The following is a 23,150-nucleotide window of genomic DNA, read 5'->3' on the forward strand; positions in this document are numbered from 1 at the left end:
GCGATCGCCGAAAAAAGTATAACTTTTTTATTTTTCGTTTCTGGTCCAAAGGTAGGGTATCGTTGAACTCGTCTCTGTCTCCTCAGTTCAGATATATACTCAAAGTTTCGAAATTCCATAGGTGGTAATCTATAGTATTCCCAAATTTTTCAACTACGGAGGAGCCTGAATTTAGAAATTGATGTGGCAGATATTAAACAGCTAATTGAAACCCAAAATCGCAGAATTGATTCATTTGTTTGGTTCATTTGTGGAACTCAACACTTAGGCTATCTGCCTAGGGGGATCCTTTCGGGATGTCTTTTTAAAAAGAAAACCCGAAAAGCTCTACGTGCCAGCCCGTCCGGCGAGGCGCGAACCCACGACCGAACAAAAAACGCAGGAGTTTTTAAATCGCCATCGAAATAAAATCCGTATGTAACTGTGTCTTCTATAAATAAGCAAAGCTACCTTAATCTGCTGAAAAGTACATATATGTAAGTTACATCCACGGTTTTAGTTGTGTTTTATTTGTTTATTGATGTTATATGTATTTATTTAAAATTAAACGTAACAGATATGTACGAATTAAAATAAAATGCATGTAAATTTATGGGAAATGGCAACTCACAATACCACTACTTGATAATATGCATTATGTACGTAACCTGAGGTACGTCTGTATACGTATATAAATTTTTTTCTTACAGTTAATTACGATTTAACCTCTATTCTATAACTATTTTCAGTATCAGAAAAAGATAAAATCTAAGAATGCGTAAAGGCTTTGTTCGTCTTCACCTTCGATCAAAACAACAGCCTGTTGGAATCAACGATCGCGATGTTTTGTAGATGTTCTTCTGACGTAATAAAAGGTTGGTGGCGTTGTTGACCCCTCGGGGAAGGTGACCTCATTTCACTCTCCCCTTTCCAGCGCTGACCTTCCGTGAGTCAAGACTGTGTGTAATCTTTGTGCACTCTTCATTCCTTTGTTACATAACCGGTTACGCTAGTCCAACTGCCTTTTTACTAATCTTTCCGATAAGCGCCAAGTCTAACACAGCCTGCAGTTCTAGAGAACCTGGATTCGATCCGAGTTTTCCAGAGCAAAACAAAAGATGGGTATGATTACAAAGACTTTATAGAATCCACATAGCGAAAAAAGTTAAAAATCAAAAAGTTTGTTTTAATTATTTTACACCAAATCCTAATTTATTCACGTTCTCTTCGGAATGTATGAAAGTGAAATAAATAAGTTAAGATTAATTTTTATCAAACAATTACGTTATTAATTGGGTGGACCTGGATATATCAATATAGTGATAATAACGATTTCATCATTGATGTAAATAATAAGAGGAGCACATTATTTTCAATATCACAACATTTATGAGTAGTAAATTTATCATTGTTCTATTTCAGTTTTTCTCTAATAATTTGAAATGTTATTAAATTCTAGAATACTTCAGAATTATACAAAATAATTTATTTCGAATTTTCTTTACATGTAATTTTACATTCAAATTTCAAAGAAAAACTATTAAATCTATTGTTTCAGTTGATCATATTTCTCTTCATATCATCACGAAAGATATGCCGTATCTTCATCAATAACGAAATCTAATATTGAAAAATATTCTATAAGTATAAATAAATTTTACGAATCTAATTTCAGTTGGGCATTTTCTTAAATATACAATTATCCACAACCGAAAACAATCATGAAATACTTTCTGCGTATTGTTATCCTTTATATTAGTTGCAATATCGTACATAATTGTAAGTATATTACAATTTTTTAAATGAATTCGAATATAAGAATTAAAAGAATTTAACACTATTTAAAGAAATGTAATAATTTATCAAATATATTATAAATAAATATATATGCTCATAATATAAATGGATTAATAAATAAATAACTATTTTATACTATAATTCTACGTTTGTAATTATAAATAATAGGATTATTTTAATTAATTAAACTTATCAAAATTTTATGATAAATATACTGTAGTAACAATTTATTCTTGATGCTGTGAACTAATTCTCTCATACGTGAACTAATATAATAATATCAATTACAATTTTTCTGATAAGAGAAACGACAAACTCGTTAAAGACAATAGGTTCATTGTTGTTTAATTTTAATTATTATTAAGTTAGTATTTATAGGATAAATGTCTTTATATTGCTCATACTCTCACTAACAGTACGCCTTGTATTCATTTATTTCTTTTCCCGCCCAATGGTAAATAATATTTATTATTACAGATTATATATTTATAATTATATTATCTTTAATATAAAAGATTTATAAAATGTACCTAAATAATATATGATGTATTATTGGTATAAAACAATTATTTTACAGCTGAAGACTGCGTGTTAAATTTTCAAAATTGTGTAAAAAAGAATGAAAATCTGATAAAGGTAAAAGAAATTTAATATTTAAAATTGTACTGAATTCTTGCAAATTTTTCTCTGTGTCTCTTATATAATTAATTAATACTGTATTTATTACATGAAAATATCACAAAATTATAATTTTAAACAACGACATGTTCTCATGTTATGATACCGAATGAAACTAAATGAGTGTATAATAAGAAATCTCAGACTTCACGGTAAATAAACATTTCTTTTGAGGACGACGTGTGTTGTACAAGAAGGTTGTCCACAAAATACTGAAACTCTCAAGGCAAAGTTCGTCATGCAATTAATAATGTATCGGAGAATATATTGCGCTGCTCTATACTTCATACACTTCGAAGCTGCCAAGAATGTCTGAACATGAATGTCTTTAAATCATAAATAATAAATATTTGTTTGAAATCATACATAGAAATTAGTTAATATATAATATATGCAAAAGTTAATTACTGTATATTTATAATCGATCGTATTCCTGTCGGATTCTATATTTTGTAAAATAAATAATTAATGAATTTTTCTTTATTTAGATGTCTGAAATTCCAAGTTTCTGTTGTAATAAATCCATTTCTTCAAATATAGATACATTTCATCAGGTAAGATAATTTTATAGCATTTTCTTTAATTTTGATTTTATTTAAATATTTATACAATTGATGTAATCTCTTATCAAGAAAACGTTGTTGATTATTTAAGAATTCAATAAGTAATTAAAATATTTACTACATACAAATAAAATGAAGTGAATCAACAATATTAGAATATAATAATTTTAATTTAATTAATCACTTTATTGTTATTATTAGTAAAATTAATGCCTTTTAAAGAAAAATCAATTCAAGAGTATTTAAACTGTTGTTAGCTGTCTCTAAATTATATTGTAAAAAATTATAATTATCAATAATATTTTGTTTAGAAATAATGAATTTTAATAAACACAATAGTCTATCTTACGTGTATCTAGATCATATGTAATACATTGCACTTGATATACTGTTCGTATATTACATATATGCGTCAGTAGTGGTGGAACTTGTAACTAAAACTTAATTTAATATTTGTACAGTTGATTTCAAAAGATATCAAATTCTTAAAAGTTACTATTGTATAAAAACGAACTTTTTAAAATGCAGTAAATAAAAATGTTTATGTACTGTACTTAATCCCGTTTTATATCTAGTATCTTACGTTAAGATATTTTAATATTAATAGGCAGATCAAATGCGCGATAAAGTATTATCATGGTACAGGTTATACAAACTATGCATTTGGCCCCCTTTTGGAGAAAAACTTGAATATATCATTCTATGAATGGAATAATAATTGAATAGCCTAAGCGAAAGTTGTGTGTTTTTTCTTTATTATTGCCGGAAGGAAACAGGTGTTATCAAAATCACAAAAAAGTGATTTCAAGAGGTTCTTCTTCCTGTTCGTAATGTATATTCTCATTTGTTTCTTCTTCTTCTGAGGCTTCAACAGTAGAGAAAAGTTTTCTGTAAAACTCCGAGGCATTGTATTCCATTCTAATTAAATCTAGCAATCCTTTGATATCGTTTTGCTTTGCTTTTTTTACATGAGATTCTAAAGACACTAAGTTTAAGCCTCGTTGAATTGACGATAGTTGCGTGTCTTTTCTTTATAGCTTGTGGATGGTCCGATAACAAATGATAGTTGTATGTATATCCTTCCTTTTGGCTTTATTATTAGTCTTAAACTGTCTTTTAGTCTGCATAAAATTTTAGATCACTTTCCAATCATAAATTTGGCACTCAGATCCCAACATTTTTAGACTTTTTTTCCTTGATCTGGACGAGCAGGCGACTTCTTCTCTTAGTTGTTAAAGCAGGCGACTGATTAAAGTTTTCAATCTTCGCATGCGTTACTAGTTTTAATAACTAAAGTAATAATTACATATAAAGAAACAGTACCGTCACATTTACAAAGACTGTAGTCATATTACAGACCCGCATTCACGCTCAAAAGTTGCTACACGGTTATTAGAAGAAGATAATTTAACACTTTTTGTAAAATAATTAAATTGGGTTTCGCACTCTTTTAACATAGACAATTTTTCACAGCAACGATATAGAAATGACACGTTTTCGCGGAATAAAATCTTGCCAGAAGTTGATTGTACAAAATACAATAATACTACAGTGTTTGAGTGGTATTTTGAAAAGTAGGATTTGATACCTTTTGGTAATCAGCTCCTCATTTTTACTTAAAAAAAAAAAAAAAAAAAAAAAAAAATTGTGTTATTCTGGTATTTCTGTAAAAACTACGTGTATTGAGGGTATTTACTAAGTTATAATGATATGTTTCTGATCATTCTGTATAAATGCCGAATGACCCAATTTAAATTAATTTATTCTATAACAAGATAAAATTAATTTTCAGATTAGTATCTTAAATAATTAAATGTAGAATTTAAAAAATTAAACTGCAAAACTGTAAATAACATATTTTATGTCGTTATCAAGTATTTCAATAATGTGTAACAAATATTAATTAACTTATTATATTCCTACAACTATGATAATTATTTTATTTCATATAATTTTTATTTTCTTCAATTTATTTCTAACACCTTAATATATTCATTACAGGAATTTTTGAATTGTACAGTTTTTAGCTGGGCAGTAAGTATCATGATCTGTTAAGCTCATTATATCTTCGGCCAGGCCCATAATAGAGCAGCCGGGTTAGTGAGGGAAGAGACTTTGTATATCCGGACCAACTAATTAGCTCCCGAAAATGTTTCCGAGATGTTTCTATACATCCGGTAGATTAATGGTCGGACTTTAAAAACTCAGCGAATTGAAATTATTGTTTAATCATTTTTGTATTATTTACTGTAAATTTCGCTACTTCTTAAGAATTTATTCATCTAAATTTTAAATAAAATTAATTTAAAAAATCGTTTAATTAATTATAATTTAAAATATTTTGTTCGGAGGTTATTTTATATATAATCTAATCACTGTACTTTACATTTATACATAAAAATATATTATTACAGCCGCACAAAAGTTGTGTTCCACAAGAAAGTGATACCTGCTACGAAACGATTTGTAAATATACTAGCGAAGTAAGTTTATTATCAGATTTAAATCTTTCTTTTAACAATTTAAATTTAAATTGTCTAAAAATTTTAACGATCTTCTCTTAATACTTTTATATCTCCAGTTATCGGCTAATCTAACTAATTTCCAAGAAATGATCGAATCAGATATAATGGTATATGTTTTTATAATTCAAAATAATTCATTTATTTTAATTTTTATTATACTTTTTACTTCATACGTCAAGAGAAAATATTAATATTTAAAAACTACAGAATTAAGAGAATTAGTATTAATAGCATAGAGCTATTTCATTTAATATCTTAATAGTTATTAAAAACAAAGAAAAGTCATTTAAATTGTACTTTTTTTGTACTATTGATACTACAATGAAATTATTAATTGTAATATATACGTATAATTGTAATATATACGATTAAAATAAAGTTATTAATTTTTATCTTAGACTATGATTTATATGTAATCAATTATCATTATAAAATATAATTCTAGAAAATAACTACAAAATTATTTTATAGAACTATATAATGTTATTTATAATTCTATTATTAACAATGAAATAATTAGTTATAGTAATGATTTTAATTTTATTTCAGCATCCTAAAGATAGCAAAGAGTGTATGAAATATGTAGGAACACTTTTTGTAAGTAAATAAATAAAATGTAAATTTATAAAGGCATAATAAATTTTAATCAAACTGTAAAATATCTAGAATTCAACCTTTCTTTAAAAATAATTTCTATATTTGAACAAAATTAATTTTTTTAATGTATAAATTGTATGCCCGTATAATGTACTGTACCTATATTTATATTTAATATAACTTTAATTTAAGTTTTTGAAATTTTAAAATAATTAAATATATATATTTTAATAGGAAAGAAATTTGGAAGTTTGCGAAAATGTTAAAAATATGGCATTCATCTGTGACATTTTTAAACTTTTGTTTCCACACGTAATCCCGAGAGGACAAAAGTGATGCTATATATGCAGCTACATAATATGCAGCTACACAGTATAAATAGTTTCTTACTATAATTTTAAACTAATTGTAGCTTTCAATCGATATCAGTTAATATTATGTATCCGGGCTATGCTGTTTATTTTTATTTAAAACAATAAATCAATAATTTTACCCAATTTATATGTCGTTTATTGCATATTTAAGTAATCATAATCCGTTATCCACATTTACAAGTGTTTCCAACCCAGTTTATGCTGCTTTGTTTCAAAAAGTAAATTTAATTCGTCAATCTCTATCTATACCGTTATAAAATAATAATAAATTGCAAATAGAATGATTAATATTTTTATTATATCTAAACGAAAATTTAAAATTGTGTATTTTATTATATTAAAATTTAACGATATGTTGTTATAAAAGTTTTCATATTTAAAAATATAAATTTTTAAATAAATTAAAATTGATTTTTAAAAGACAATCACATCATTAATTGGACGTTGATGCAAATTTTAATGCAAGCACATTATTTTTCATATCACAGTATTTAAGAGTAGTTAATAATTTTTCTGTATCAATTTTTCTATAATAATTTCAAGTGTTATTAAATTCTATAGTATTTCGAATTATATAAAATAGATTATTTCGAAATTTCTTCGTATGTAATTTTATATTCATATTTCAAAGAAAACTTATTAAATCTATTGTTTCATATTATCATATTTCTCTTTATATTATCACGAAAGATATGCCGCATTTTCATTAATAACGAAATTTAATATTGAAAAATATTCAATAAATATAAATAAATTTAACGAATCTAATTTCAGTTGGGCATTTTCTTAAATATACAATTATCCACAACCGAAAACAATCATGAATTACTTTCTGCGTATTGTTATCGTTTATATTAGTTGCAATATCGTACATAATTGTAAGTATATTACAATTTTTTAAATGAATTCGAATGTAAGAATTAAAAGAATTTAACACTATTAAAGAAATGTTATATTTTATAATAATAATTTATTAAATATAGTATAAATAAATGTATATGCTCATAACCTAAATGGATTAATATATGAATAAGTATTTTATATTATAGTTGCGGCATAAAACACGTTTGTAATTATAAATAATGAGATTATTTTAATTAATTAAACTTATCAAAGTTGTATGATAAACATACTGTAATAACAATTTATTCTTGACGCTGTTAAGTAAGTCTTTATTACATGAACTAATATAAATCAATTGGAGAAGCGACAAACTAGTTGAAGGCAACAGGTTCATTGCTGTTTAAATGCATAACAATGGAAAGTAAAGAAATTTAAGATACATTTTCTCTAAATCGAGATCAAAATTATTTTTATGCGATTTCAAACACTTCTAATAACTTAACAATCAAATCTTTTAAATAATTTATCTAGATGTATTTTTTTTGTATTCGAAACAGTGTAATATCAGAGTTCTATAGAATGTATAACATATATAACTCAAATTCATATGATTCCAAGAAGTATACATGATTTTCCAGTAATGGATAAACTCGGCTTGTTTGATAAAGAAAACGCCATATAAGTTAGTTAGCAATACACTCTTGAAAAGAATATAATTCATTGTTATCCAAGAGGGAACATGCCAGGACTAAATAAAAACATTTAATCCTAACTATCAGAGAGGATTCTATCTTCCAGTATATAATACTTCTCAAAACTATATTTCTTATTGCTTTCTCACATTTATTGCTCTAAAACTAAGAGTTTTAGTGCAATGAATGTGACAAATTAAATCAAATCTTCAATCAAATATCTCGTAAACATAATTGAGTTTTATATACCTTCGCGAGTAGTCTATGGACGTTATTTATTGGTTAAATGTCTTTAGCACTGCTCTTCATTTTTTAAAATGTTTATCATAAAAAATTTATAAATGATAAAATAAAAATGTGTTTATTAATCGAAAGTTTGCTCTAGAGCAGTGTTTCCCAACGTGGGGCCCTCGCCCCACAAGGGGGCAATTTGATCTTTAAGGGGGGCAATTCAAAATGGACTTGTTTAGAGTTTAAGTTAACCGTATAGCTGCTGTACGCCATATTTATTGTAAATATTGATTTAAGTTAGTTTTAGTTTTCTTTCTTCTTTGTTTCCCTTTCCTTCTAGAACTTTCCTTTATAACCCTTTTCCCTTGGGGTGGGATTAACAATTCTGGGAACCACTGAGAACAAAGAGATAAACGAGGCCCCGAGGCCAGTGAAAGAGGAGAAAGGACATTCTTTGCCAGACGTCAAGGTGGACAGACACGAGTTGTGTTGTTCCAGGTCACATTTGGCAATGACAGGAAAGTGCAAGAGAAACTTCAACGAACACGACAACGAGAGACCTTCCAAAAATGTTCAACGTGGTATCCTACCCAGAGATTGTAGAGTTCAGCAAGAAAAAACCCATGTATTCCAATCTTTTCTATGTTCTATTTCCTATCTTATCTTTTTCCTACTAATTTTTCTATCGCTAGTTTTAAGTTAGTACATAAGTTTTAGTTATAGTTTTTATATTGTTGCAAACGGTATATGTTGTTTGCACTGTACTATTGTTACTTATTTTATAATATCGTGGAGTTGGAATATAAAATAAAACCTGTACATTTATGCAAAATAAATTACTTTGTTGACCATACTGTCACATAGTCTTTGAAACGTGTTTCTTTTGTCGGTCTACAGCTCTACACCATTTCACATGAATCCAACATCATATTATCTTTTTTTAGTTTCTAATTGATTTTATATACATTTTTCTAGCCCATAAGGAAATAAGTGGTGCAAGCGAGAAAAAAAGTTCATCAGTATTCGGAGAAATATTTAAAATTTGGTTTTATGACCTGCTGTCCACGATGAACGGTCACCTTTTTGTCTTTTATGCCAACGATGCTTGACCAACGAATCAATGAAACGAGGTCGTCTTGAGGCACATTTGAAGGCAAAACACAATGCTCATATTAATTCAGATTTAAATTACTTTCAAATTTTGAAGAAAGATTTTGAAAAAAGAGTAACATTAAAGCCTCTATGCCTATTTGCTGCTCATAAAGAAACTATCAATCGTACTCTGGAGGCTAGTTATCAAATTTCATTACTCATCACTAAATCTGGGAAAAGTCATACTATAGGGAAGAATTTAATCAAACCATCAATATCAGCATTTCTTAAAACGGTTCTGGACAAAGATGACAAAGATGTTAAAGCTATGCCACTAAGTAACAATACTGTTAGCAGAAGAATAGACAAAATGAGTGAGGATATTGAAAAACAACTTGTCGAAAAGCTGAAATCAAGACAATTCTTGGCGCAAATGGATGAATCAACTTTGAGAGACAGTGAGGCCATACTTATAACTTACCAAAATTCTTGTCGATGCAAAAGTGAAGATATTTGGTTTCATTACCTTTATTGAATTATGTCACAAATATTTACAACAAAAATTTTGATAAGTTTCATTGGCTCCAAAAGTGTGAAGTTACTGATACCGCTATACTTGTTATTGTCGATCATCTGAAAATTTTATTGGCTGATTTAAAAGAAAGATTTTCTGATTTGAAAAAAATTGATTTCCCAACTTGGATGATGCAGCCAATGTTAGTGGATTTGTCTGATATTTCAAATTTGCAGTACCAAGAAGATCTCGCAGAAATGCAAAATAATGAGTCAATTAAAACATTATTTAATATAAAAGGTGCAATGGCATGGCTTTGTGAGGAAACCGAAAACAAATATCCAAATGCAACCAATTGTGCAAAAGAACTATTGTTACCTTTTCCATCTTCATATTTATCTGAATGCGGATTTAGTGCCATAAATGATTTGCTGCTAAAAAAAAAGAAATCGGCTGGATATAACTAAACGGGAAGACTTGAGACTAAAGTTAACTAAATTGGAACCTGACATAAAATCTCTCTGCAGCAAGCATCGAGAGCAAGTGTCTCACTGAATTTAAATAATAAATAATTACTAATAATTAAAATATTATAGAAAATCTTTCATTAAAATTATTTTGTACACTGTACTTGAATTTCAGTTCTCCATTATATGTTTTGAAAATTTACTTACTGTGTTTTCTCAATAATTTCCTAGTGATTTCTTCCTAAAACCAATCATTCAAGTTTCTTTAGTGAACGTTTCAATTTTCGAATATTAAAAATTGTGTATATGTTAGGGGGCATAAGAATTTTTGAAAGGCTTAGGTGGGGCATAGCACAAAAAAGGTTGGGAAACACTGCTCTAGAGGGTCGTTTTAGTTGAGTACCGAGCGATTTTTACTTTCCTGGATGTTATACATAACAGAGAAAAAGTATGGCGATCGGTCAAAAATGACTGAAGATTTTTACATTTTTGAACTCAGGACATTTTGAAACGTTGAGAAATGAAAAAAAAATTCGGGGTTTCTTCTGTATGTATGCATGTTAGTTTGTGTGTGTGTGTGTGTGTGTGTGTGTGTGTGTGTGTGTGTAAGTGTTGTGTTTGGGGAGCACGATTCTGTTCACACCCTTTTAAGCTTAATAACCCTTGTGCTTTTTTGTCAAAAATTTTTGAAATTTTGCAGGAAGGTTTGTTTATTAGGAAATTGGTGTTATTAAATTTTGATGATTAAAGATAGATGGGATGGGGAGATAATGGTGGTTGTGTGTATCTCCAGTACGGTCAAACTTAATGAAAAGTTTACTCGTTATTAGCATTTACAATTTTTATAAAGCCCATTCCTACTTTCAAAGCAACGTTTTTGACATCTATATATATAATCGAGACGAGTTGATAATAATAATAATAATAATCAGCGCAGAGCCCAAATGGTTAGGAGTTGAAAGTTGAAATTTGGTACACAGTTAGGGTACGTCACGAGAAGGCACACTAAGAAGGGATTTTTCGAAATTCCTCACACGTGGGAGAGGGACAGGATAAAGGCTTAACACTTCAATCAACAATAGAAGTGTTAGGTAACAATGGAAGTGTCAACAATGGAAGTGTTAAGAGAAAGCAACGTGCAAGATGCAGGTGCAGTTTTTTTCGTTTTAACGGGAAATCGAACATATTTTTAAATCCATCTAAAAATTCTCTAATTAGTCTAGAAACAGGGGGACCCAATTCTTGCATTCTGTGAAAACGGGTAAGGTTGACTATAACGTAATAATCTTAATCTTCGCTATCGTTACTTTTGCACGAGCAACGCCGGGCCTACCTGCTAGTTTTATAATAGTTAAAAATATGAAAATTTTAAAAATAAAACATGATAACAGATTGTGCCACCAAATATTGCAGGGAAAATTAAGCAACTCGTTCCTGGTTTCTTTCTAGAATTTGTGTTCGAATAGCGAATTATTCGAGGTGGGTAGAGTCCGAGTATCGAGATACCGCTATATTTTGTTCATCATTTTCACGCATATTTTAGAAAAGTTTAATAACGTTTACCTAAAAAAGTTTAATCTTCGTATTTAATAAACTTTATTTAATCTATAAAACAAAACTCAGTGACGTTCTTAAAGGCTACAGTCTGAAAGTAACGACAACACCTAGTTGATAGAAAATCCTAGAACAAGGAAGGAAAATAAATTGTATTATCAGTTTTCATTAAAGTAAACCTGGTGGAAGGCACAAACAAATTGAAAATGTCAACATTATAAAATCCATGGGCAAATTTCAGATAGCTTGCATGCTTATTTGAGTAAAATATATATATCGAATAAAAGAGATTTCACTTAAAAGTGGTAAAATTTTGTACGGAGGATTACCCAAATTCTCGAACCGTGTTAGAGCGAAACCGTCTTATACAAGTGATACTAGGAATACCTGTATTTATGAATATACTAGCTGGGGTACCCGGCTTCGCTCAGGGAGTTGATATGAGATTGTGTGGTAGTTGGAATAAAAGGATAAACTTTAAAATATAAAAAGATAAAAACTTTTATTGAAAACATATTCTAACTATTTACAATACTTGTTTATAAAAAACATTTTTCATTTTGTTATCCGGGGTATATATGTACAAATTTTTCGAATTTCCTACTCGAGAGCAAGCTACGTATAAGACCGTGAGAGAAGCAGGAGTCTTTGAGGTTGATGCCGCAATGTTTTAAAGTGTGTCCTTGCGCTTTGTTAGTTGTAAAACTATAGGCTAATTTGATTGGAAATTGCAGTCGTTTAAATTGGAATGGCAGTTCAGTAGAGATCAGTGGTATTCTGGGGATAAATACTGTGTGTGCTTTGTCCTTTCAAGTCGTAAGTTCGGCTTCGATGATGTTATTCGATAGCTGTTTGACGATCATCTTTGTTCCATTACATAATTTTGGTGAGTTCAGATTTCTGAGTAGCATGATCGGAGATCCAATTTTCAGTCGAAGGCAGTGTAACGGCATTCCTGGTACTTGCAAACAGTTTAGAACTTCTGTAGGGAAGTTGACACTTTATTCAACGTTTACCATCGTGTCGATCGATTTGTATATTCTCTCCTCACCGGAAATTTTCTTTTGAATATTAAAGTTGATATCGTCGACAATATTATATATTATTTTTAGTTGCCAAAATTCCCCTTTAAAATAGCCACTCCGGATTGGTATAGTTGTGAATAATGTTTGGATAAATTTGGTCGATGAGTTCGTTTTCAGTAGTGACTATGTTGCAAAAATCACTGTTGAGTTCAATGAGGCCGGTCATCTGGTCAGTGGGATGTGCCTTCGCCTATTTGTAAAAGTTTTTGAGCAAAATGTGCCGTTGTTTCCTCTTTCGAGAGTTCAACATTCATATTTTTTGTTAGTCGCAATATTTGTATGTGTGGCCAGAGATGTAATTTTTTTAAAGCATGCATTGGTCTCGTCTGCTGGTGTTGAATTGGGGATAACTGGAAGTGTTTGTCGAAAATCTCCCGAGAGTATGAGTAGTGCTCCTCCCATCACTTCAGAGTTTCCTCACAAGTCTTGTAATGTTCTGTCCATGGCTTAGAGTGATTTTTTATGTTCCATTGTGCATTCGTCCCAGAAGATAATTTTAGCTTGTTTTAGAAGTTCACCCCGTCCAGATCCTCTTGATATTTTACATACCGGGAATTGTTCTTCGGCTATATTCAACGGTAGCTGTAGGGCCGAATGGGCAGTTCGTTCTTCTTCCATAAGTGTGGCTGCAATGCCGGATGATGCCAGTGCAAGTGCGATGTGCTGTTTAGTACGTATTTCCGCCAGCAATAGTTTTATTAGAAACGTTTTTCCGGTGCCGCCTGGTGCGTCCAAGTAAAGAATTCCGCCAGTGTTGTTGTTGATCCGGTCCATGATAAAGTTGTAAATTTTTTTTGATTGTCATTGAGGAGTGGTTTGTTGTGAGCAATGTATTAAAGTAGTTCGTTGATGTTGTAGCTTTTTTCCTTTGTAATTTCGAAGTTTAGGACACTGAAATGTGGTGCTGGCATCCCAAGTTGTACTAAGTTCTGGTTTTTTTTTATTGCTAAACATTTATCTTCTAAGCAAATAAGTGTTTCACTGAAGATGTCGTCGTTGAATTCGATGGCCAGTTCTGGTTGAGCATGTCGGATTTGGTACAGTATGTCATCACTCATACTCTCTTTGAAGGAGTCCCGTAGCTGTTTTGGATTCGATGAGTTACATGTTAGAATTATGGCGAATAAGTCTCTGATTTGTTCAGCTGAGGCTGTGATTGAGGCTTCTTGTAGTGTTAATTCCCAGTAGTCCTAAGCGTTGGGAAGCATGCCAACGCTTAGGACTACTGGAAAACTTGTCAGTGGAAAATTTCTAGAGGGTGTTGAAGATATAAGGGCTAGAAGCAAATCTTCCAGCCCTTATATTTTCAACAGCACGCCCTTCAGGTAAAAACGGGAACGTTCTTCATGGATGGGAGATAGAGGGCTACCACCATATAACTCCCTTGATCGTACCGGGACTCGTTTTTGAGTTTTAGCGGTACGCACATTGTACACTTACTTTTATAATATATATTGATTAACTTTAATATAAAATATTTATAAATTACACCTAAATAATACATCATCTATTATTGTTTTGAAATAATTATTTTACAGTTGAAGAAGATTGCATATTTTATTTTCAAACTTGTGTAAAACGGAGTGAAAGAGTAATAAAGGTAAAAGAAATTTAATATAGTATTTAAAATTCTAGTAAATTTTGTTGTATATCGATCGTTTTCCTACCTGTCCCTGTGTTTTGTACAATAAACAGTGTAAATTTACATAAATTAAATTATATTTTTAAAAAAACAAATAATAAATTTCTATTTATTTAGATGCCTGAAATTGAAAAATTTTGTTGTAGTAAATTTATTTATTTGGGTGAAGATAAATTACATCAGGTAAGGTAATTTTGTAGAAGTTTCTTTAGAGTATTAGAGTATTTTTGTTGCAATTTTCTTTCTTTAGAATATTTTTCTGACTTTAAAATTACGATTATCAATCACTCAATTGTTACTATTATTAGTAAAATTAATAGGCTTTAAAGAAAAGCAATTCAAAAATATTTAAGTGAATGGGTCTTGGCAACAGCGGTCTAAGCCACTTTATTAAAAACAGAGAAACAGCTCGTTGATGTTTTACATTTATGATTTTTCTAGGAATTTAAAAAACACTACTTTATTGGTAGTGGTGTACTATGTAATCCTTTGTTAACTGAACTATAATTCTACATTGTGTATTGTCACGTAGATTTAAAGATATGACGATTTTTATAAAGATACTCCAAGTGTTTCTTGGTTAGACTACCGTGGCACTGGAAATTTGTACTGTACATAAGAAAATGATTAAAGTCACTAAAATTAATACAGTAGAGGCTCGTTAATCGGAACCCCGGTAATCGGAATCGCCGGTAATCAGAACGATTTTCAGTCGGACTGTGTCGTGCTGAATCGAACGTTTTTGATACTAAATTTACTTCTAAAGTATAATTTTCATGTTTTTATATTCTTCAATATATTTATTTTGTTTGTACAAACTGCAGAAATAATTTTTAACGATACGATAGCCTCGATTATTATTATAAAAATTTTCGTTAGGCTTAAAATCGACGAAAATTCAACACGAAGCGACACGCAACGGAGAAAAATTTGAACATCGGACAGGTTAATATATTTATTCGTACATAATCGGTAATCGGAACAAATCACTAATCTGAACAACCCCAGTCCCCAATTGATTCCGATTTTCGGTTCTCTACTGTATTAGATGTTATGAATATAATGAAGTATCATTTAATCGTAATATTGTTTAATTATTACACATACAACTGTATATATTGTGAAAAATGCCAAAGGATGCTCAAAACCTCAATTCCTGTTTTGAGAAATAAGAATGAATGGTGAATGAGGGTACATATTTCAAAATAATATCCTTAACGTCATTTCAATTTATTAACATTGGGGAAAAAATAAATAGTCATCTAATAAATGTCAGCTAAAATTTTTAGATCGTGTAGGTGTTTGCCATTTAACAAGATTTACATAATTAGTTGACTCTAAATTTGAATATGAATATTTAACACAATATTTTCATGGATGTTCAACAGATAGCTTCAATACTCTAATGCGACTGAAAGCAACAGGATTCTTAGCCTCAATGAATTTACGATCAGACATTTTGTCAAAAGAAACTACACACAAAAGAAAAAATGGCTCATTTTCCATACTTTTGATACTCAAAAGTATGGAAAATTACAACAAATGTTGGCCATCTTTGTCGTTACATGTAATCGTGATACTGGTTTCTTAGGAATGAACCAACGTTACACTCAAACAAAAAGAAAACTCCTTTCAAAGGAAAGATTACTGGTTTCAAAATACAGTATAAAAGATGAATTAATCTAACCTATTCCGTGGAAAGATAGTTCACATAAAAAAAGAACAGAGTGGCATCAATATCGTATATTTAAGAGTTGCAGAGATGTTATACCACTGTTGCATTGAATCCTCTCAACTGTTGTCAGGTGTTTCGAAATAACACCACGAAAAATAATAATTACGTTACTCTAAATAATTTTTTTTTTTAAATAACGAATTTTAATGTTGGTGATGGAAGCTGTAATCAACTTTAGATATATCCAGATAACATGTACAGTATTTCATTACATATGCGCGCCAATAATGGAAGAAACTGTAAGTAAAATTTAATTTAATATTCCCACGTAAAAAATATGAAACGTGTTATTCTGGTATTTCTGAAAAACCGCATGTAATTAGGATATTTAATAAGTTATAATAAATTTTAAAGTTGTTTCTGAATCATTCGGCATTCATACAGAATAGAGATTGTTCCTGGTCATTCTGTATGAATGCCGAATGATTCAATTTAAATTGATTAGTTTTATGAAAATATGATACAAATTTTCAAATTATCAGTTTAAATAATTAAATGTTGAATTTAAAAAATTCAACTGTAAAACTGTATTATCGAATATTGCAAAAAGCATATTTTATGTTGGTATCAAATATTTCTGTAATGTATAACAAATACTATTATATTCATACGACTATGATAATTATTTTATTTCATATAATTTTTATTTTTTTCAATTTATTTCTAACACCTTAATATATTCATTACAGGACTTTTCGGATTGTACAATGTTTAGTTGGGAAGTAAGTGTCATGATTTGTTAAGCTATAGATTAGACGTTCATTTATCTTTTTGGATTAAGAATATAAAAAATGAATATTTTACTTTTTCAAAAAATTTCAAATATAAATAATTATTATAACGATATCTTCTTATGGACATATTATTGTATTGCTTATACATGAATATGACAAACTGTAAACAATATCTTGTAAAGTATGTATCAGACTACTGAACCACACGTGTTTCTTGAAAAAACATTCGTTGTAGAGATTGAAAGACCTATGAGAAGACTCGATTACTACCATTACCATCGAGCAAGGTACGACTAGAATATCTATTCAGGACTACGTATAAATTTGAATACAGATGTTGTAGTGAATATCCACAGAGGAATTATGTATCATTGCTACAGCTTTTCATAACTTTTTAGAAACTCGTGTCACTAATTGATTCTTTAAATCGGTAAATATGAAAATGTTTCTCCAGATCCACGACGAATGGCTTCCAAGAAAATCATGCACAAACAAGAGTGAACTAATATATTCTATATAATAATGCTGAGTTCCTAAATGCAACGTTTGGCTAAAAGTCTCATACTTAAAACGAGAAGGTTCGAATTTCTCACCGTACGAGAAATTAAGCTGTCTTTCATAACTCATGGCGATAGGTGTGCCAAACCATGCCTATCACCATCGTTATGAAATAAGACCCAGAAGAGATGTTAAAGTATAAATGGATATCTTTTTCTTTTTAATTTTACTGCCTGAGTGCACAAAAACAGTCATTTTAATAAGCTCAATATATGTTCGGCCAGGCCAACAATGAGGTGGCTTGACGCTGAGGGACGATGCATGAAGTGTCCAAACCAACTAACGCCCTAAAAAATTCCCGAGTTTTTTCTACATATCCCGTAGATTAATGGTCGGACAATGTTCATTTTAGGAATTCAGCAAATGTGGAATTATTGTTTAATAATTTTTATACCGATTGTGTTATTTTAGCTAAATCTTAAAAATATATGCAAGTTTTTAAATTAAAATTTAGTTAAAAACTCATTTAATTATTTAATATAATTCAAAATATTTTTTTAAAAGATTTATTTTATATAACGTAATTAGTGTGCATTTATAAAAATATATTATTGTAGCCGGAAACTTGTTTTCCAAAAGAAAATGATAGCTGCTATGAAATCGTTTCTAATTATGTTAACAATGTAAGTTTATTGTCAGATTTAAATTTTCCCACTCGTTAAAAAAATCTAAATTTAAAATGTCTAAATATTTAACGATTCATTCCTAATAAATATTTTTATACGTTCAGATTTGGATTATTCTAAATCGCTTCGATGAAATGGTCAGATCAAATTTAAAGGTATATTTTTCAATTTTTATGACTTTTCTTTACTTAATATAACAAGAGAAAATAATAATAATAATAAAATATAATTGAGAGAATTGCTATTAATATGATAGCGCATTTTTAAAAATATCTAAATAATTATTAAGAACAAAAGTCATTATACTTTTATATAGACTAATTGCATATTAGCAATTGGTTTTTATTCTATAAAATCTTACTTGATGTTCTTTGTATGTTGAAAATTTATTGGGTCAGTTGTTGTAAATCATCATAAAAATATAGCTCATTGGAATATTATATTGCGAGTTAAAATTAAACTAATGAGTCTCTAACGTTTGTGCATTTATTAATATACAGCATAGAAGTTTAAATATTGAGATATTTAGTAGTGAACTCATAAAAAACCATGTGAATTATAAAAAAACGACCTCTTGTAATGTGCAATTAAATCTTTGGTAAGCATATTAAAAAAATTAATTCAAAAATCATATTAAAAATGTATGTTTATATCAAATGAAACATGTCTATTAATAGTCATCGTATCTCGCAAGTAGATCTCACATAGCAGACTATGGCCCCAGATATGGAGAGCTTAGGCATGGACCCTGATTAACTATATACAAACTCTCCCAACCTAGACCGGAAGTCACGTGATTTCGATTCAAAGTTTTCCTCGTCACAGTGTTACATAGATGACCGGCATGACTCTGTTGTTATGAGGAAAAGTGTGATGTACAGGGCTAGACACTACTAATTTGAGATCGAAGCACAAGATATATTTTAAATTAAAAATATGATTAAAAATTTGTGACGATGTCACAATAATTCTTGCTCGTTTCATTTTATTTTTTCATTTCTCTAAACACAATAGTCAGTTAACGATGATACACACACACACACACACATATATATATATATATTTATTTATTTATTTATTTAACATTTTAAGAATAGTTTAAATAAGTTTTCTTTCAAGATTCAGTAGTTTATTGAAAGCTAGTAAATCACACTTTAGACAATAAAATCGTATATACTACAATTAAATTAACATTATTCATTTCTATCTGAACCTATGATTTATATGTAATCAATTATTGTTATAAAATATAATTCTATAAAATATTAGCAGAATATTTGTTTATAATTCTATTAACAATGAGGTAATTGGTTATAATAATAATGTTTTTAATTTTACTTCAGCATTTTAATAATAACGAAGAGTGCTCAAATTACACAGAAACACTTTTTGTAAGTAAATAGATGAAATGTAGATTTATAAAATCATAACAAATTTATAACTTCATATTTAAATTTTATATCATATTTATATTTAGTATAACTTTAATTTCAGTTTTTGAAATTTTAAAATAATTAAAAATATGTATATTTTAATAGGATAAAAATTTCGGAGCTTGCGGAAATGTTCAAAATACGGCCATCAACTGTCACGTATTTGATCTTATGTTTCCACACGTAATCTTGAGAGGACGAACTGGCACGTAATCTTGAGAGGACGAAACTGATGCAATTGTATGCAGCTACACAGTATAAGTAGTTTCTTACTATAATTTTAAACTAATTGTAGCTTTCAATCAATATCAGTTATTTAAAAAACAATAATCTTTAAAAAATTGTAAAAATTCTTTAAAAATAAACGAGTTTCTAAAATTAACTCTTTTCTATCCGACTTCGAAAGAGCTAAGAACTGAAGTGGACACCGTGGACCACGGTGTCCATCTCAGTTCTTAGCTCTTTCGAAGTCGGATAGAAAAGAGTTAATTTTAGAAACTCGTTTATTTTTAAAGAATTTTTACAATTTTTTAAAGATTATTGTTTTTTAAATATACAATAACCGATCCCATTGCTTGATATTTGTTTATCGATATCAGTTAATATTATGTATCCGAGCTATGCTGTTTATTTTTAATTAAAACAATAAATCAATAATTTTACCAAATTTATATGTTGTTTATTGCATATTTAAGTAATTATAATCCGTTATCACACATTTACAAGAGTTGCCAACCCAGTTTATGCTGCTTTGTTTTAAAAATTAGATTTAATTCGTCAATCTCTATCTATACTGATTTAAAATATCAATAAATTACAAATAGAATGATTAACGATAAATAAATATAATTATATAAAATACAAAAATGTTTTTATAGATGATGAGCTTTATTAAGAAAAAAATGAATTACGCTATACTGGACGTAATTAAAAGAATATTTGTTGGGCTGCAACTTGAATAAATTGTAGACCTATAAATTCCCACTGTCGTCTGTCCTACTGTCTGTCTGTCTGGCTGTCTTTTCTTAATTCAATAATATTTATTCCAGTAATTCTCAAAAAGTAATTAGATTCTTATTTTGTTGATTAGTGACTTCCACTGTCATTCGATTTATCTGAAGGTCAATAAATGACTAGTTATTAAAATAAGAATTTTTTTTTATTATACTTTAAAATACAATAAAAAAATAAGGTTTAATAATAATATTCAGATAACGTATTTTTAAATTTTAATAAAATAATATGCATGAATTTATTTATGCTTTCTTTTTCAAACCTTTTCAAAAAAAGTTTCTGTAATTAAAAACAGAAAAATACAAGTTCCCTAAACCAGGATTAGATGGCAAACGTGTTGTACTTACTGTATAAACTGAAAGGTGGTGTCACTTGTGGGTCTATTGCGTTGCTTGAAACTTATGATTTCTGTGTATGCTGTCTATGTTGTTGTAAAAAGACCGTAGAGATAATTAATACCGTTAAATTTTATATTAAACGTAAATAAATTCATGTATATTATTTTTTTAAAATTTAAAAATATTGTATCTGAATATTATTATTAAACCTTATAATTTATTGTATTTTAAAGTACAATAAAAAAAATTCTCCTTTCAATAACTAGTTATTTATTTACTTCCAGATAAATCGAATGACAATCGAAGTCACTAATCAAACGATGGAAAAAATCTAACATAGTTTTTAAGTTAAATCGCTTATAAATTATCTAAATATTGTGTTGTAGCATAAGACAGCTAGTGTTTTATTATTTTAATTGCCTTTTGCTTAAAAACGACACAATAAAGGGTTTTTATTAAGCACGCCATTCACACAAAATATCTATACCTGCAGGGATACTGGCCTAATTTCAGTATTGTACGACACCGAAAATATTAAGAATGCCCTGATAACAAGCGTTACTTTATATAGCAACCCCCCCCATTATCTGTGCGCAGATTATTTGTGCATTGTCAAAATATTAGAATAACTGTAAAATGACGAAGCAATATTTTCTTTCTTACCTCAACTCTCAAATCTAAGACATGAAAGTGAGGTGAGTCATTAGCCCTGGAATATTGTTTTCCAATAGGCAAATTCTGTGCTATAAACAGAAGATTTAAAATATATATATCCTACTAATCTTAAAATTAAAATACAGTAATTTGGGGAAAATATATAAAGTATACATAGAAATGTAAAATTTAAATTTCTGTACAATATTTTTGAAAATATAAGAATTCTATATTTTATGTTTATTGACTAAATATGCATTTCAGCTTATGAAAATTGACACTAACACTAACAGTTTTCTGTGCACATGTGTATACTAATTAGCATGGATAATTGAAAGTTCGATGTATGAAGTGAAGTTCAAAAAAGTCTTTAAATTTTACCCATACCAGAAGCCTTTTTTAGTATAAATTGCCATATAAACTATTGTTAAACGTATTTCTTGTAAGAAAAAACTTTAAAAAATATTAAATTAGTTCAAAATAAAAGTATTTCCCCTGTAGTTAATTAGGATTAATCACGTTGTCTGTTACCATCTCCTGATAGGAATTTTTAAAAAGCAAATTAATTTTTATTATACTTATAACAGATTTGAATTAGAGAAATATTTTTAGTTTATTACTGCTTATTATATATTATAGCATCCAACGCAAATGTATGTGAAAAATTGCTTTTCCATTTCAGTTTATTAATATGATATTGAAAACACAGAAGTCTGCAATGTATAGAATAGATTAAGTCGTTAATAAAAAATGAACAAAAACTGACAATGCGATTTTTGCCTCAATTAAAACACCTGAAAAAGTTTTATTGCTGGAAATATCTGCAAACATTGTTCTGCGATGAAGTTTTCGAATCATTTTTTATTTTAAGAAAACGCAGTAAAAGCTGACAATTGCCTACATATGTTACAATTTCGTACGCTTCCAAATCCTGGGAAGAAAAACAACTTATGTTTTCCCAGAAAGACGGAGAACAACTATTCTGGGAATTACAAGGTACTCAAATTCTTAGACAGCAAGTTTTCTGATCAACGAATAGGCTACAATGATTTTATTTCCGGGTCTCCCTGGCTGTCCAGATTCCATGCTTTTGGATTCTGCTTTTATCGAGGGGGATAAGTAAAGTACAGCGTATATACGAAGAATGTACTCAGGCATCACAGATCTGAGACATTGCATAATGGAGACAGTGGCTTCAGTTTCTGCAGGTATGATAAATTTCTGGGAAAAATCAGACAAGAAATAAATTATAGGTCTACGTTGGGTGTTGTGCCTGCTACTACAAGCTCCCACGTCAAAGTTTGGTAAAATTTTATGCGCCTGTGGCTTTGTGACGAAAAACTCTTTTTGATATAATTTTCAGCAAAGATTAATAATTGCTGCAAATTATAAAATATATTTTAAATTAAAAATTAAAAAATAAGT

The 23,150-nt window shown here is 29.0% G+C and overlaps 2 protein-coding genes across 3 annotated transcripts in view; both read left to right on the forward strand.

The window, feature by feature from the left end:
• The window catches only part of LOC136984649 (uncharacterized), a 44,351-nt gene that overhangs the window by 14,478 nt on the left and 6,723 nt on the right, over positions 1–23,150 (forward strand). The window contains exon 1 of one of the 2 annotated variants that reach the window (XM_067281720.1): positions 7,316–7,391. The exons of the other annotated variant lie outside the window; for it this stretch is intronic. Within the exon in view, the coding sequence (XP_067137821.1) occupies positions 7,334–7,391 (58 nt within the window). The 5' untranslated portion in view covers positions 7,316–7,333. Of the gene's footprint in view, positions 1–7,315; positions 7,392–23,150 lie in introns of those variants that run through there. 2 annotated transcript variants of the gene reach the window in all.
• On the forward strand, positions 1,657–6,475 carry LOC136984725 (uncharacterized). The gene is made up of 8 exons (XM_067281830.1): positions 1,657–1,758; positions 2,354–2,412; positions 2,943–3,008; positions 5,019–5,051; positions 5,432–5,500; positions 5,599–5,649; positions 6,092–6,139; positions 6,374–6,475. The coding sequence occupies exons 1-8, from the start codon at positions 1,701–1,703 to the stop codon at positions 6,473–6,475; spliced, it is 486 nt and encodes a 161-aa protein (XP_067137931.1). The 5' UTR covers positions 1,657–1,700.

The sequence above is a fragment of the Centruroides vittatus genome, unplaced genomic scaffold, assembly GCF_030686945.1.
Source record: "Centruroides vittatus isolate TY-2023 unplaced genomic scaffold, ASM3068694v2 contig_926, whole genome shotgun sequence".
Lineage (NCBI taxonomy): Eukaryota > Metazoa > Arthropoda > Arachnida > Scorpiones > Buthidae > Centruroides > Centruroides vittatus.